At 37.9% G+C, this 15,554-nt stretch overlaps 3 protein-coding genes across 3 annotated transcripts; all 3 read right to left on the bottom strand.

Annotated features, from left to right (window-relative positions):
• Positions 1-110: 110 nt before the first annotated feature.
• On the bottom strand, positions 111-3,257 carry LOC130997570 (uncharacterized). The gene is made up of 5 exons (XM_057922934.1): positions 2,617-3,257; positions 1,418-1,475; positions 1,220-1,337; positions 1,007-1,124; positions 111-442 (listed from the first exon to the last, which is right to left on the bottom strand). The coding sequence occupies exons 1-5, from the start codon at positions 3,118-3,120 to the stop codon at positions 389-391; spliced, it is 852 nt and encodes a 283-aa protein (XP_057778917.1). The 5' UTR covers positions 3,121-3,257; the 3' UTR covers positions 111-388.
• LOC130997569 (uncharacterized) lies at positions 3,232-6,858 on the bottom strand. Its single transcript, XM_057922933.1, has 7 exons — positions 5,020-6,858; positions 4,847-4,937; positions 4,610-4,767; positions 4,486-4,537; positions 4,271-4,410; positions 4,102-4,195; positions 3,232-4,036 (listed from the first exon to the last, which is right to left on the bottom strand). Exons 1-7 carry the CDS (start codon positions 6,577-6,579, stop codon positions 3,426-3,428), a joined length of 2,706 nt encoding a protein of 901 aa, XP_057778916.1. The 5' UTR covers positions 6,580-6,858; the 3' UTR covers positions 3,232-3,425.
• A 6,705-nt stretch (positions 6,859-13,563) lies between these two features.
• On the bottom strand, positions 13,564-14,615 carry LOC130997568 (cyclin-dependent protein kinase inhibitor SMR10). The gene is made up of 2 exons (XM_057922932.1): positions 14,349-14,615; positions 13,564-14,219 (listed from the first exon to the last, which is right to left on the bottom strand). The coding sequence occupies exon 2, from the start codon at positions 14,185-14,187 to the stop codon at positions 13,750-13,752; it is 438 nt and encodes a 145-aa protein (XP_057778915.1). The 5' UTR covers positions 14,188-14,219; positions 14,349-14,615; the 3' UTR covers positions 13,564-13,749.
• Between the last annotated feature and the right edge of the window lie 939 nt (positions 14,616-15,554).

Below are 15,554 nucleotides of genomic sequence, written 5' to 3'. Positions count from 1 at the left end.
GAAATAAGTAAGCTAAAACTTGTCTAGCATTCAGACAGGAATTTCTCTGGCAGACAGTATCAACACGCTAAGATTTTGTATTTTGCCACCACCCAAAAATATGTAGCAGATGAAAACTCGATGGCCGTTTTCATGTTATTGTATGCTAAAATGCTCTGATACATTAACTACAGTTACATAATCACTTTCAGATTATGAATTATAACATATAGGTATTAATTTCGTTGGTTAAGTTGCTGAAGCTAGACAAAGTAATCCTACATATATGATTTAGCTCTTGATCTTCAGTAGAGACAACGATATGTAGTTGCATATAAAAGGGAAAGTATGTTTCGTCTTTACCTTTTGTAAGTTCAATTGTATGCATTCTGAGGTTCTGAAGCATATTTCAACCCTGACCATGCCTGGCACCCGGCCGGTACTCACCAATTCCGAGCAAGTCCTGCATGATGCTATTGTTTTAACATAACAGCTAATTTTCCAACTGTACAAGGTCCCCAAGCAAAAACTTTCACAAAGACCCTTGCATTGTAGAAATACCTACTAAATTCTATCATTCAGAGGAAAGTGTGTTTATGTTCAAACATACTCAACTGGCACTGCTTATGCAACCCAGTACACTCGACATTAGTTAATCCTTCTTTGAAGTCTGGAAAAGCTAGAAGAAAATTGATGTAAGTTGAGTTTTGAGAAGCTTATGTAGGACTACGTTTTGATGTGACGTGGGCAGACCATTCGGCACTAAAAGCATTGTTTAGTCTCTAACTTATTCACAGCGAGTCATTAAGTGTTCTCAATATCAACTATTTCATAGAAGTCCTAGAGTAGTTTTTGAGTGAAGTACATAATCAATGACAACAATTGTATCCAAAAGCAGGAACGAATTTATTTTATGTTTTACATAATTAAGTAGAGCGCACTTGCAGAGTTTAATAACTGAGCAGTTCACAGAGGAATATGAAGAGCGGATGGACCTTATATTGTAGCTTTCTGTAAAATTACAAACCTGGCATGCCCTATTTTTGGCTCTTGTTTCTGCTGTGCTAGGAATATCATGATTTGGTTTCGAGAACTTCTTCTCCCGTCGTTCACAGGAACCCCATCCGTCTGAAAATCTGCCACCTCTAGCAACAAAAACAAGAAAATTAGTAAGGCTTATGAATAGGATAGGAATCTCTCGAGTAAAAAAATGTAATATCCAACAGTCAAAAGAACATACTGCATGTAAGCACGAACAATAAACTCAGCACGCTGAACATTGCGGTTGTCATCAAACTCAATGGTCTTGTCTTTAATTTCATAAGAGAGATTGAAGTAGAAAGATATCTTCCTCCAGCCTGTAGTTGAAATGTGCATTAATATTACATCCTAATGTGCTGACTATTTATCAAGTAGAGAAGGTTTGCAGTATTTATACCTGACTTCTTAATATAAGTATTTCCAGATATCATGGTATAGTCACTTTTCTCCAATATCTGTCCAGGAAAAACCAAGAGAGTTGTTTCCATACCAGAGTCAAATCTCTTCAATAGCATGTGAAGGAACTGAGGTCGTTAATTTCGTTTATGCTTCCGTAAATGTGACCGAGGTGTGACACTAACAACAAGTTTATCCACGTAACAGATAATTCTACTCTGGAGAAAGTAAACTGTTGGAGCAATTGATTCCGAGTTCCAGGATTATGGAGATCAAGAAACTAAAAGAAGAACTTATAAATTTCTCTCAGTTAAAGAGATGAGGAGAAGGTTTTGTATCTCCACGTTCCCCTCAAAGAAATCAGCAAAACCTATCTTTGACTAATAATAGTCTGACAAGAGATTCAGATAAGTATCTTAAACAATGTAGCTAAATTTTGAAGTTTCAATGACACAACTTCTATTTTTTTTTGTTAATGTTGTTGATCCTGAATCAATCAAGAAGATTTATGTCTACATCAATTTTACCATCTACATAATTACAACTTAGGAGGCAACAATTTTTGGAAAAAGTAAAGAAATTGTCAAGAGAATAACTCACTTGGGAATCAAATCAACTCAATGGCCCAAAGTGAGGATCAAATCAAGACCTAAGCCCACACGCCCCCATCAGACCATATAATAGAGAAACCAAAAATCTTCATTTTTAAGGTTCAGCATGTCATTGTGCAATTAACTATCTCCCCATTTTTCAATGTTTCTAAAAATTCTGAATAGATTGTCGCTTCTTCGCCAGGCGACACTCAGCTCCATGTAACATGTTTTAGAATGAAGAAGTTGCTTAGCACCATATTACCAACTAACAATGTACCTACTAAAACTCATTCACAACATATTGATAATTTAAGCGAAGAAAGTGCTGAGGGGTCCTAGCGAGATGCATTGTGACATAAAATCCTAAGGTACAAGTTATAGCAGTCATTTCCTTTACTCTACCTTTCTCTCACTTCCTTATACTAGGGTTCATGAACCAAACTTAACATCAGATGTTCCTGTATCTATTTTCCCCATTTTGCAATCATAAATCAATCACCAGGACTTGGAACAGATCAATTAATCACATATACTTAAAATCAGAATGCATGAAATTTGAACCATGTTTGATACCAAAGATCTAACATAAAATCAGTTAATAACTCACTGCCATGGCTGCATTTTGATACTCCTTGAACAGCGAAACAGTCGGAAACTGACCGGCCAAACTATGCCTCGGCTCCCCCTTGTCAAAGCTCAGAGACGAAGCATTCGGACTACTAAAATCCGTCACCGCTAGGTTTCTCATCTCCGTTGAGTCAGCATTGTACGACGGAGAAGTGATCGGCGTGCGTTGCACGTGCTGCACCACCATCAGCTGCTGAGTACTGGACCGCGGCGTGCTAGTTGTTCTCGGAATTTTGTGCGGGCGGTGATTCTGCACCACCTCGCCGTCGAGATTGTGGTTGTAACAATGGCGGGGATTTCGACTGCGGCTGTCGGATTGCGGTTGCGGAGAGTTGTTGAGGGGGAAGGGAATGGGGGTGAGAGGTTTGGCGCGAGCTCCCGGGGAGATTGCGGAGGCGGAAAGCGCGGCGGCGGCAGCGGAGTCTATGACTGCCCATAAATCGGCGTCGTCTAGGTCCTTATCATCGAAGGTGTAGGCGTTCATGCTTTTCTCAGTTTCTGCTTGGATCTGAGCTCAGACTCGCGCGATGAGAGGGTTTGAATTTCAAATAGCTGACGACGTCGTTTTTATATTCGATGCTCTGTTCCAAATTAACCGCATTCTCTATTTTCTTTTCTTAATATTTTTTTGACAATACGTGGATGTAGCATTTGGCCTCGTGTATTGATGAACCACAACACAAGAAGAAAATATTGTAAACAGTTACATGTGATATACCAAAAAGGCCTTCCAATTTATCTCTGGTGTCTAAAAAAACTTAGTCGAATAAACATATCTAATTGTTATTCTCAGAAGAGCATCTGACGAGTGGCCTTGACGGGCAGCCCAAAATTCTGATACACTTTGATCTCGCCTTCTAAGGTCGCTGTAACGATCACCAGCCCCCACGTCGTCGCTTGCACGGTGCTGCTGCTGCTCTCCGCAGGCTGAGCCTGCGTTTCACCCTCCGCGGCAGAAGATGATGCCTCAGCCGCGGCCGCCTCACTTGTTTCCTCCGGGGCCTGATCTTCCGCAGAGGCCTTCTTCTCCTCCGACGCGGAGCCCTCCTTCTTTTTCTTGGGAAGAGGAGGTAAAGCTGCTGGTGCTGCACCGCCATCTTCTTCTTGCGTTGAAGGAGTATTTGCGGGCCGTTTTATGGTGGCTGTCTTTTTGGGGTGTAGGTCTACGGCGGGCGCCTCGTATTTTGTACTCCCCGGCCATGTAATCGCCACCGATACGTCTTTGCAGGCGAAGTTCTCATGAGCATTCACCTCAACTACGATCTTCTTTTTGGCGGCTCCTTGGCTCTTGGATTCTTCCACTTTCCAGATATACACTTGAGAATCTTCGCTGGCACTGATGATGTGTTTTCCGTCGGGGCAGAAGGACGCCGCCATCTGGCTACTCGTATTCCGGAATCCTGTCAGTTCCAGTGTGAGTCAACACCTGCCTTATTTGTGGACACACGTCATTATATATATATACCTCGGATTTTTTGGATGAGGTCTGGACCGTTATAGATTCCGATGCGAGAGTCGGCTGAAGTGATGAGCACTTCAGATGGACTCCAAGGAGTGAACTGTGGAAGAGGAAAAGCCTTATTTGTGTTGGATGCATACAATTCAATTGTGATTGTGTTTGAAACATATGATACCTGAAAACCAGTGATTTTTCCAGCTGGAGCTGGAGTCTGAAAACCGGGGAGTTTCTTGGATGGGGACTGAAACGCCGGGAATTTCTTGGCTTGTGACTTCTTCTTCTTCTGGATATCCATGCGATGTTCCAACGTCGAATCTAGATTGCAAGACGAAGCAGAGATGATGACGCCATATCTAATAGTAGAAGAAATAAAGGTGCAGCTTCTCAAACCTTGAACACTGTACATTTTACAGTTCCCCTGTTGTGATCCGACTATAGCTCCCTTCAACATCGCCACAAAATCAGTAACAAGATATGGATGTGATTGGTAATTTATAGAGATAGCATATGTAACCTGGCCATCAGGGGTGTAGGAAGCCGCGGTAACCATCTCATGAACATCGGTCCAGTCGACAACTTGGCGATCAGGTACGCTCCAGATGCGAAGCTTCCCGTCGAGTGAGCCGCTGATGAAGTGATTATCAGCTACTGGATTGAACTGTATGCAAGTCACTGTCATATCATACACTCTATCAGAAAAATATGATCCAATCCCATTTACTGCACATAACTAACTCTTCTACTGTCTCACCGTAGTCGCTGTGGGCGAAGATCTTCACACAGCTCTCTGTTTCCAAGTCCCACATCCTCACCGTCTTGTCCATCGAAGACGAAATCAGTCGCTACTCACGCACAAAATTATGATTGTGTTATATACTGCAAGAGCAGAGAAAATTGATCTCAATTGTTTGGCATATAGCTGACCTGAGATTGCGACCATGCCAAATCTAATACTTCATCCTTGTGACCTTTGAGAGTGTACTTGGGCTTTTCCGAAAGTCCGACCACCATCTCCGGCAACTTCACGTGGTCAGGGATTGCGGCGGCGGCTGCTCCTCCCTTTCCAGTTTTCTTGCCCTTTTTCAGAGTGGTTATCTCTGCAAGCACAAGGCGATTGGAAGCATCATCACCATCAGTGCTAGGCTCAGCAGGAGCACCGTGGGAACTTGAATCTTCAGCCTGCGGCTTCGGTTGCGCCACCTCACATTCACGGACTTCCCAGACATGAACGTGGGTATCTTCACCGGCACTCGCGAGGAAGCGGGCGTCGGAGCTGAACTGCATTGTCCAAATGGAGCCCTCGTGAGCTTGAATCTCCTGAGAGAAATGCAGCGCCGTAAATTCTTTCAATGATTTTCCGTGCTGATGGGCGTCCACCCATTGAGGCGATTGCTTCTCAACCTTCTGCTCGGTGGGCACCGCGGCCGTATTATTCTCCTTCTCCTTCTCCTTCTCCTCCTTGTCCTTGTCCTCTTTCTCGGCGACGGCCTTCTCCATCTTCTCAACGACGAGGAATCCGCTGGCGGCGCCCTTGAGATTCTTCAAAATGGCTGAGCCCTTCTTGGTGCTGCTCCGGAAGCTCTTGGTGAAGTGCGAATTCTTCTTGTGCTTCTTGGAGGCGCGGCGCATGAGCTCCTTGACGACGGGGGAGTAGCCGACGGACTTCTCGAACTCGTCCATGGTGAGCTGCTTCCCCGTCTGAAGGTCATTCAGCTTGTTCCACATCCCCTCCTCGTTGAACTCCTTGACAATGAAATCCGTGCCGGTGTCGAGATTCTTGATGAGGAAGAAGGACCCAATGCTGGCATCCTGCACCACGCCCACGCTGTGCTCCGAGGGGGCCCTCCTGTGCTCTGTCTTCTCTCGGACCACTTTAATGGCGCTGGACGTGCTCGGCACCAGCTGCCCGGACATGGTCCGGATCAGCTTGTTCTTCGACACGGGGCCGATCAACTCCAGCTTCCGCTGCTTCGTCTTCGTCGAGAACACGTCTATGTCGCCGTCTGATCGCGACCGCACCAGCACGATCGCCCTCACGGGCACCGCCACCGCCTGGGCCTTGGGTTTATCGTCCGCGTCTTTCTCTTGCTGCTCGTTGGCCGGTTCGGCGGCGGGGGCGTTGGCCTTGATGGAGACGGTGCGGACGACCTTGGAGGAGGCGATGCGGAGGAGGTCCTTGTTGCTGACGAGGCCCATGCCCTGGAGGAGCCGCTTGCGCCGCTCCTTCACGTCGCCGGGCTCCGCGATCCACATGTCGTAGGCGGGTGGGATGGCGGCGGAGGGGTCGGGTCGCACCGGCGCGATGGAGTAGATGCGCTTGATGGAGGCGCCGCCTCTCGCGAAGGACATGCGGCTCGCCTCGTAGAACTCGTCGTCGTCGTCGTCGGAGAGGGAGGCGAGGTCCACGGCCACCACGGACGATAGCCTGTCGCACGAGTCGAAGAAGTCATCGTCGTCCAAGCTTATGCTCACCGTCCGATTCATTGTTGTGAATGTGCCTATGAGAACTAAGAGAAAAGAAAAAAATCACATAATGAATCGAGTTTCTAGTTTTGGGAAATGATATTTTCAAGAATCGTGGTGTTTGGCGAGAATGTTTTGCGAGCTGGGAGAGTGAGTGGTGGAAGAGAGGGAAACTAGGGACATAACTATAAGCCGGTTATATTGTGTCCGAAATTTGGGGGAGAAAGAAATGGTGGATAGATTTCATAAGTCTTTACACCTTTTCGGCTGCGATTTCAATCATTTTTCAAGGATTATATTTGCATATTCTGTATCTTACACCATTATATAGACTTATACTCCTACAAAAGCCCACAACTTTACTGGGCCTGCTTAATATTTGTGTTGAAAATACTAGGATCCGGTTGACCCATTCTGTTTAGTTCATTCGATTTCGGATTATTTTCAATTTGAATTAATCAGTTTTTTTTTATTATTCGAATTAATCTTGTTTTTATAAGAGAAAATAGGTCATTCTTTTTTAATCAAGATACTTCATCTCATTTTAGATACAAATACCAATGTAAGTTTACATAATAACTACTGAGTAACTTTGTTACCAATAAAAATTAGATACATATTTTACATAAATGACTATTTTATTTTATTTCTGTCATAATTTTTTTATTAACTATTGGAGAAAATCAAATATATTTCATAAGTATCAAAATTTTATTATTAAATTAAAAAATAAAGCAATAAAATTTGAAAATCAAATAATAATAACATTTTCGATTAATCGGGCCAATTCTATTGAGTTGGGGCTATGCTATTCGATTTGACTTTTTCGGTTAAACTTTTTTAGCCGTAATTCTTAATTTAAATTTTGTCGGTCTATTCGGTCGGCTCTAAACTAACCATGGCGCATACGTATTTTTCAATTTCGAGTAAATTACCACTTTGTTCATTTAATTATCTATCTCATGTTAAAATTGATTTATTTGGTTGATTTAATAGAGGAATAACTCATGTTTACACCTCCGGTCCAAAACAATGGAATCCTCGTATGTAGCTTTTTCCTCAACTATGGGATTCACGAATGTATTAAACTTATGTTGTATACACATCATAGACCTTAATTAATCCTAATAATATTTGTTTTTGTAATTTTTCCTTAATTAAATAATCCTAATCATATTTTCACTCTTTCTCATATTGTATATAGACACCTAGAGGCTCGTACTAACGTTTAATGATATAGAAAAAGGAATTCATTGAGAATTCACATGTAATGTATAATAGTTGCGAATAAGTTTTTTTATTTTGATGAACAAATCAATAATATTTATGAATAATTATTTTTGTTTGGGGTTTAAATCCTCAAGGTAACGAGATTTTCAACATATTAAATAGATACATCCGTTCATTAATTATATTGATTTATTCATTATTCTTATTTCTCACAAAAACTCAAATATTCTTAATGGAACATAATCGTATTGATAAATGTTTTTTATAGTCAAAATATTTTTGTGTTAATCCATCACTCATCAATTTTTACAGATCCAAAAATTTGCTTAGGGGTCCTATAAACACAAATTTTATTGTATTCAATAAATGAAATATAAAAATGTGTACAAATCTAAAATATATGAATTGAAATGAATTTGTTGTGGGTTACGATTCTCTACTTTAATCCTCTTATTTTTCTCATAGAATTTCTTTAAATCATTGGAGGAAAATATAATTTCTTGATCTCCTTGAACTTGAACTTGAACTTGAATTTGAATTTGAATTTGATTTGATGACGTCAATCCAGAGGATTTCCACCTTATTTTTAAATCAAACGTTGACTTGGATGATTTTGACAAAGAACGCAGCGATATCTACAAGAATCTAGCCGATTACCGAAAGAATTTTTCGTCGGTAAAGCCATAAATTTCGTCGGTAATTCCATATACCGACAGATTACCGATCGAATTTTGCTTTCGTCGCTAAAAGTGGTCGGTAAAAAATTTACCCCACAAGTATTTTGGTATTTATAATGTATTTTGAACTTAATTGCATACGTTAAGACGAACTTCCCAGTAGGTCATCCATCTTAGTTGTGCTTTAAATCAAGCACGCTTAACCTTGAAATTCCTTTCGAGTGGTCACCAATACAGAACACGCGTATTACTGATATAACTAGCACCTATTAATTCATTTAAACTCTATTTCAATATACAATATCATTTATTCATAACCTTAGAATATGTCGAGATGATATCTAAGACTTGTGGTGCCGACGAAAGAATAACGGTAAATATACGATCGAATTTAAAATAATAATAAAAACATAATATTATCGTTAATTAAAAAAAGAAAATATTTTTGTTGAAAATAACAATAAATTTTAAAATATTCTCAATAATTTAAAAATAAGAATAAAATAGAATATTAATTAAAAAATAAAAAAAATTAAAAAATAAAATAAAAATAACAAGAAAAAAATAATAATATTTACCGACGGATTAATTAAAAAAATAATTTAAAAATAATAATAATAAAAAATAAAAAAAATAATATTTAACGATGGATTATTTTCCGTCAGTAAAATTAAAAAAATAATTAAAAAATAATATTTAATGACGAAATACCGATAGATTATTTCCGTAGCTAATAATTCTGTCAGTAAACTTTTAAAAATATCTTCGTCGGAATTCCGCCGTTGTTCCGTCGGTGTCCGGTAAGGTGTCAAGATTTGATTAACTCCTCAAGATTTGTATTTATCAACATAAAATATTTATGTGGATATTTTATGTAGATTTGACACATGTCGATTTCTGATTGGTTAATAAATCCACATAATCAAATATTAATTATATATTTATTTAATTTGAAATTATATTTAATTTAATTTCAAAAATATAAAATAAAATATATAATTTCATATTTAATTTATAATTTCCACATGGCATGATTTAATAAGCTATAAATTTAATTGCCTATAGGTCCAACCTACTATAGTATAAATATGATATTGTGGCTTAGCGGTCGGAGGTTATTCACTTACCACGGAGTATTTTACAAAGCATGTGATTATCTATAATATTTTACTTCCTTTATCCACGAAAAGATGTACTAAAGAAGGATGATATAAATTTTAAGAAAATTTTATATTTTTTTTATTTAGTAAATGGAAAAAAGGATCCATAAATTAAGAAAAGTAGAAAAAATTAATTGAGTTACTGAGTGGAGAAAGAGATTCACAAGTTAGTAAGTGAAGAAATTGACCCACAAATTATTACTAAAAATAGATTAGGACATCTTCTTGTGGACGAATCAAAATAACAAATTAGAACATCTAGGGACGAATGAGTATGTGTTAATGGATAAAAATGTCCATATTTATAACTCATAATTAGAAATGCCAATTTTATATATATATATATATATATATATATATATATATATAAATTGATTATGTGCCCAAATTAAAGTGAGGGGGTCGAAATTACCATTGAATATTGATGGCTTTGCATCAATTTGTGTGTAAAGTAGTCTTACATTTTTTTGATACAAATACAAATGTGTAAGAAAAACGTAAGAGAAATAGTCTGCTGTCAGAAAAGTAAGTTATCGGGCGGCAACCTACTTAGTGAGATTACCGCCCGAACGACAACCTATTTTTTTGACCGACAAACTATTTTTTTTTTATTAAAATTTTTAATTTATTACAAAATAAAGTATCTTGTTGGCAACGTACTTTCCTGACGGTAGAATCCTAGTAAATAACGTTCCAAAACACATTTTGTGCTGCATAAGGTATAACCTTATCTCAATACATATACTTGGCCCAACTTAAATAAGAGAAATGATTGTATATATATCAATAGGAAGCAGCTACCAGAATGCATAATATTCCATTTAACCTAGCTATATATATATAGAGAAGGGTTACTTTGATAATGCTAAATGTATTGAAAATTAAGTATTGTTTGTAAAATACCTTCGCACGAATAAGTCAATAATTTTTATGAATAAATTATTAATATAATATAAAATTAGGAATTTTTATCTGAGTTCATCCTAAAGGGAACGAGATTTTTACCGTATTAACTGGATACAACTATTCGGAGTTATATTAATTTATTTCTTATTCTCATATCACAATAAATATATACTATATAATACATTAATTAGCTCACTCATGATCAAATCATTATCATTATTTATTTATTTTGCATTCCAAAATAAATACATAAATCGACACAAACAACACACGATAAACCATGACGTTTATAATTATTCACGGACAGCAATCCACATATCACGCGAAGATTATGAATAAATTGATTCTGCTTCGCCATTATAAATTAAAATATTCCAAAATTAATGATCTCATCATCCTAGATCGAGCTATGTAAGAGCAATGAATTGTTTTTATTGTTATGGAACAAAGAAAATTTAACAACTAAATTCGGTCTTCAAGAAAGCCTACATTTAAAAGTATATATAAACAATCTTGGCATTCAGAACTAGCATCAGCGCAGACATCCATCCCTCCTACCTTAAACCCAAAATTCAATGCTTAACATAATTTTATATATTTTCAATAAAAAATGTGAGATGAATAATATAAGTAAAGTTTTGGAGGTAAGAGTAGTTGGTTTTAAATAGCATCAATTATAGGGTAAATATAGTATAAAACCCCTGAAGCATACCCGCTTTATCAAAAATACCCTGAAACTTTCAAAATATTCTCTAAACTCTCAAACTATCAGGTTTTTATCAAATATATCTCGCATCTATTTTTCGATCACCAAAAACGTGATGTGACTCTCCGAATGCCACAATGTAATTTATATTCTATTTTTTTAAAATGCAATGACAAAAACGACGTCGTTTCGTACCATATCATTTAAAAAAATTCACTCTGAAATTTAAAATTCACTCCTATCGTGTTTGAAATTCACGCTAATTATAACCTAGAATTAGGGATAAACACGATAGAATATGGTACGAAACGAAGTCGATTTTTCCTTGTCATTTTAAAATAATAGAATATAAATTACATTGTGGCATCCGGCGAGCCACATCACGTTCCTAGTAACTGAAAAATAGATGTGGGATATATTTGATAAAAACCTGATAGTTTGAGGGTTTAGAGAACATTTCAAAAGTTTCAGTGTATTTTTGATAAAGTGGGTATAGTTCAGGGGTTTTCATGATATTTACCCTTAATTATATTACATTAAAATTCATAAACTTTGCATCAATTTTCAATTTTTTTTATAAATTTTATCTTAAATTTTATTTGAATTTCCATGAATTTAATATGTCGTTCAATTTTGTCATAACTTTCATAAATCCCCAAATAAAAAGATGATATGGCCTTTTATGACATGGAATTGTCGGACGATTAATAAAATAACTTTCATAAACCCACACCACCATTGACACCAACAACTCTTCAAACATTGCAGTAATTGACACCATCTCCAAACACCACCATCGACACCAACAACTTAGAACCCACACCAATCGAGCCCTAGCTTTTCCCCTTTCGAATCTATCGTCGTCTATGTCCTCAGTAGCTGCAATAATTGCCTCAGCCGTTGTCGCCGCATAGTCTCCAAACACCACCAATCGAGCCCTAACCCCCCCTTCCCCCTCCCCGGTTTCGAATCTACCATTGTAGCAGCAACAATTGCCTCGGTTGCCGCTGTTGACACCAACAACTCTCCCCATACCTCACTTCTCTCGCACCCGGCCAGACATCCAACAGCAAGGTTGTCGTTGTCCCGACGCCGCCTTCTAGTTTCCTCTGTCGTCCGAATGTTGTTGCCGTCTTCATTGCCCTTGAAGTCGTTGCCAACCACTTCTCATTTTCAACCGAACATAATTGCTCAATTAGGGTTAGGGTAATCGGTTTTAATCTTAATTGGATGGAAACAATGTCGTTTTCTTTAATTTGGGAATAAAATGACGTAGTTTTAATTAGATAAATAAAACGACATCGTTTAATTAAATGTCATGTAGGTATGTCAGCTCGGGATTTGTTGAAGATAAAAGTTGTGGTAAAATTGAACCACCTATTAAATTTATGAAATTTCGAATAAAATTAAAAGTTCATGAAAAAAAAATTGAAATTGGTGTTTATAAATTTTAATGTAATTAATCCTTCTAATTATCTTAAATGTGCGCATGCAATTATAGTCCTATTGACCTTTATGCCATTTTTTTTTTTTTTTTGAGCGAAGACCTTATGCCATTATTTTCGACCAAAGAAAAAATAATTGGTGCTTTTATTTCCGAAAATATAACGCAATTGATTCCAGCAACATTTCGTGAAATATCTTTACACCAAAACTGAAATTAAATAATACTCCCACATCCTCCATCCCTCAAAACTTATTCATTTGAGAATAGCACAATTTTTTTAATAAAATAATTAAATTTATTGTGAGTGAACTAAAATCGAATTTTTTGAGAACGAACCAAACTGGTAAAATGGGTAGTTTTTGAGGGACCAATGAAGTATAACTAGAGTTTGTCGTTTTTTTTCTCGCTTTTATAAGATTTCATCATAATTTTAGTTCCTTTTTGTAGCAGAAAATGGTAAAAAAAATACTGAAATACATATGATCACCAAAATCTTTCATCCAAGCTATTTACGGAACTGAAAAAACTCGGCCCACAATTACAACACTAAAATACAATTTACACTTATTATCTTCCTACCTTTTTTACCGAAAAAGAGTTTGCTACAAGTATATAGATAATATCTTGTCAAGGAAACCTACGAGTTGAAGCACATGCATGAGCATTATATACTAACACACAAACGTCAAGCTTTATGTTGGGCTAAATATTTTAACTTTCCAAATCAATATACCAGAAATAATTAAATCAAGATCGAATAGGATATTGATGTGTAGTCTACTTTTCACAACATAACACCTTGATTGAAAAACAAGTTAGAAGCTAAGAAAAAGGTTAATTTTCAAGTCCGTGTAACCTCTTTTAATTTCCAAGCCTAAATTAGTTAAGCCAAATTATATTCAATGAACATTATCACTAAAATTTTACAACGGTACGATTTTCTCCCCACTGTAAATATACCGATCGTGAGTTTCGATCGAGAGCACATTACAACATCGGAAGAAGGAAAAAAGAATGTAAGTTCAATCAATTTTCTTCTTTACGTTAAGTTTCGTACCAACAAATTTACGATGATCGGTCTTGATCATCGGTTCGAGCTTTCTTGAATTTGTGGTGGTGCGCGTCGTCTTGATCGTTAGCGATGGAGCGGAAGATGGATTCGATCTCGGCCGGCGGCGGCGATGATGCTTTTCGCTTCAGCCTGGGCGGCGGCGGGCGGGGCTTCATGGGCGCCGGCGGGCACTGCGTGATCGCCGGAATTCTGTGATCGGAGGAGGTGGGAGTTTTGAAGCCGTCGTCGACTGCGTCTGATCCTCTCTCAGAAACTGTGGCTTTATCGCTTTCGCAGTCTTCTTTCTTGGCGACATCTTTTGGGTGCTGCCGATGATCGGTTTCGTCTTCGAAATTTTCTCTCTCTCTCTCTTCAGCAGCAGTTTCTGAGATGCTGATTTTTTCTTCATCATCGTTTCTGTCGACCTGGAATATATGCGGCTTGCCAGACATCCTCCTCAGAAATGACGAAAACTGGTCGATTTCTGAGCACATGGAGAGAGAGAGAGAGAGAGAGAGAGAGAGAGAGGAGAGAGGGAAATTGAAGAAGATAAAGAGGAAAGGGTGTTAAATAGAGAGGGTGATTCTACATGAGTGTAAAATCATCAACTAACCATATTATTTGGCAGTTTGTTGAAGGATTTATCGCAGTCTTCTTCTCTCGTTGCTGATTTTCTCCTCAGCTTGGAAGAAATTAAGATGAGAGAGAGAGAGAGAGAAGATGTGGTACTGTTACAGAAGGTGGAGGCGTTCAAACAGTAGCTTGGCGAAGGATCCGATGTACACTAACTCTCATTATATGCTTTATTTTACCTTTTTCTACAAATTAATTAAATCTGTCTCCCTCACTCTCTCTCACACACACTCCCACGCACTCCAAATAAAATAAAATAAAATAATAGCAAAACAGTCCAAATGTATTTCTTTTCCAAATATCCATATATATTAGCCAATCGGTAGATAGAAAAATAATGGGATTTTTGTTTTTCCAATTTTTGAAGTGTGTGTTTAATTGTGATATAATCAACGCTCTTTGATGCAACTACGCACGTGGCATGTTACACGAGGTTGGCATATTTTTATGAATCAAGTTGAGATATCATTAGTCCTCCTTAATTATATTATACTATATGGTTTTTAAAATGAAATTAATAGGTCAATTTATCATAAAAATAAAAATTAGAAATACTAATATTTTTTATTATAAATATTTTAATATTTCTTAAAGATTTTTAAAAAATAAAAACAAAACTCAAAAAGAAAATCTTATTCTACGCTCTCTCTTCCCAAACCCTAATCCCTGCAACCTGCACCATCTGCTGCCATACCTTCTAAATGCTCCATCGTATCATTCATATCTTTCTTCACGCATGTGCCCTCCTTCCCCTAACTTGTGCCGCCGCATCACCATTCTCTCTCTTTCTCTTCTGCGGCAATACACCATCCCCTTCTGCGTGAGCCGTTGACTGCGGCCACTACAGTCGCTGCTACGATGCCGCCGATTCAAGGTCTCTCTATCTCCTCGCCCAATTTCTCTATCCCTCCCAACTTCTGCATAGCTCTAAAATCCTCAATCTATAGGGTTTATTATCTCTATCAATTCTTGGCATTTCGGCGAGGATCGATGTTGCCGTTGCATCTTCACCATCGTCGAGACAACATCGCCTCTCTCACCCTTCTCTCCCTCCCTTATGGTACTCTTCCTCTCTCCCACACTGCTTTGATTCTCCAATGCCATTGCCACCTCGACCTCTCGACCTCCTCGTCGTTTCCGTCTTTGAACGAGTGTAATAGTGTAAAAGGTGTGTAATTGCGAATAG

Source organism: Salvia miltiorrhiza, chromosome 8 (genome assembly GCF_028751815.1).
Source record: "Salvia miltiorrhiza cultivar Shanhuang (shh) chromosome 8, IMPLAD_Smil_shh, whole genome shotgun sequence".
Taxonomy (NCBI): domain Eukaryota; kingdom Viridiplantae; phylum Streptophyta; class Magnoliopsida; order Lamiales; family Lamiaceae; genus Salvia; species Salvia miltiorrhiza.
The sequence above is the reverse complement of the archived record's forward strand: the minus strand, read 5'-3'. Positions and strand labels throughout refer to the sequence as shown.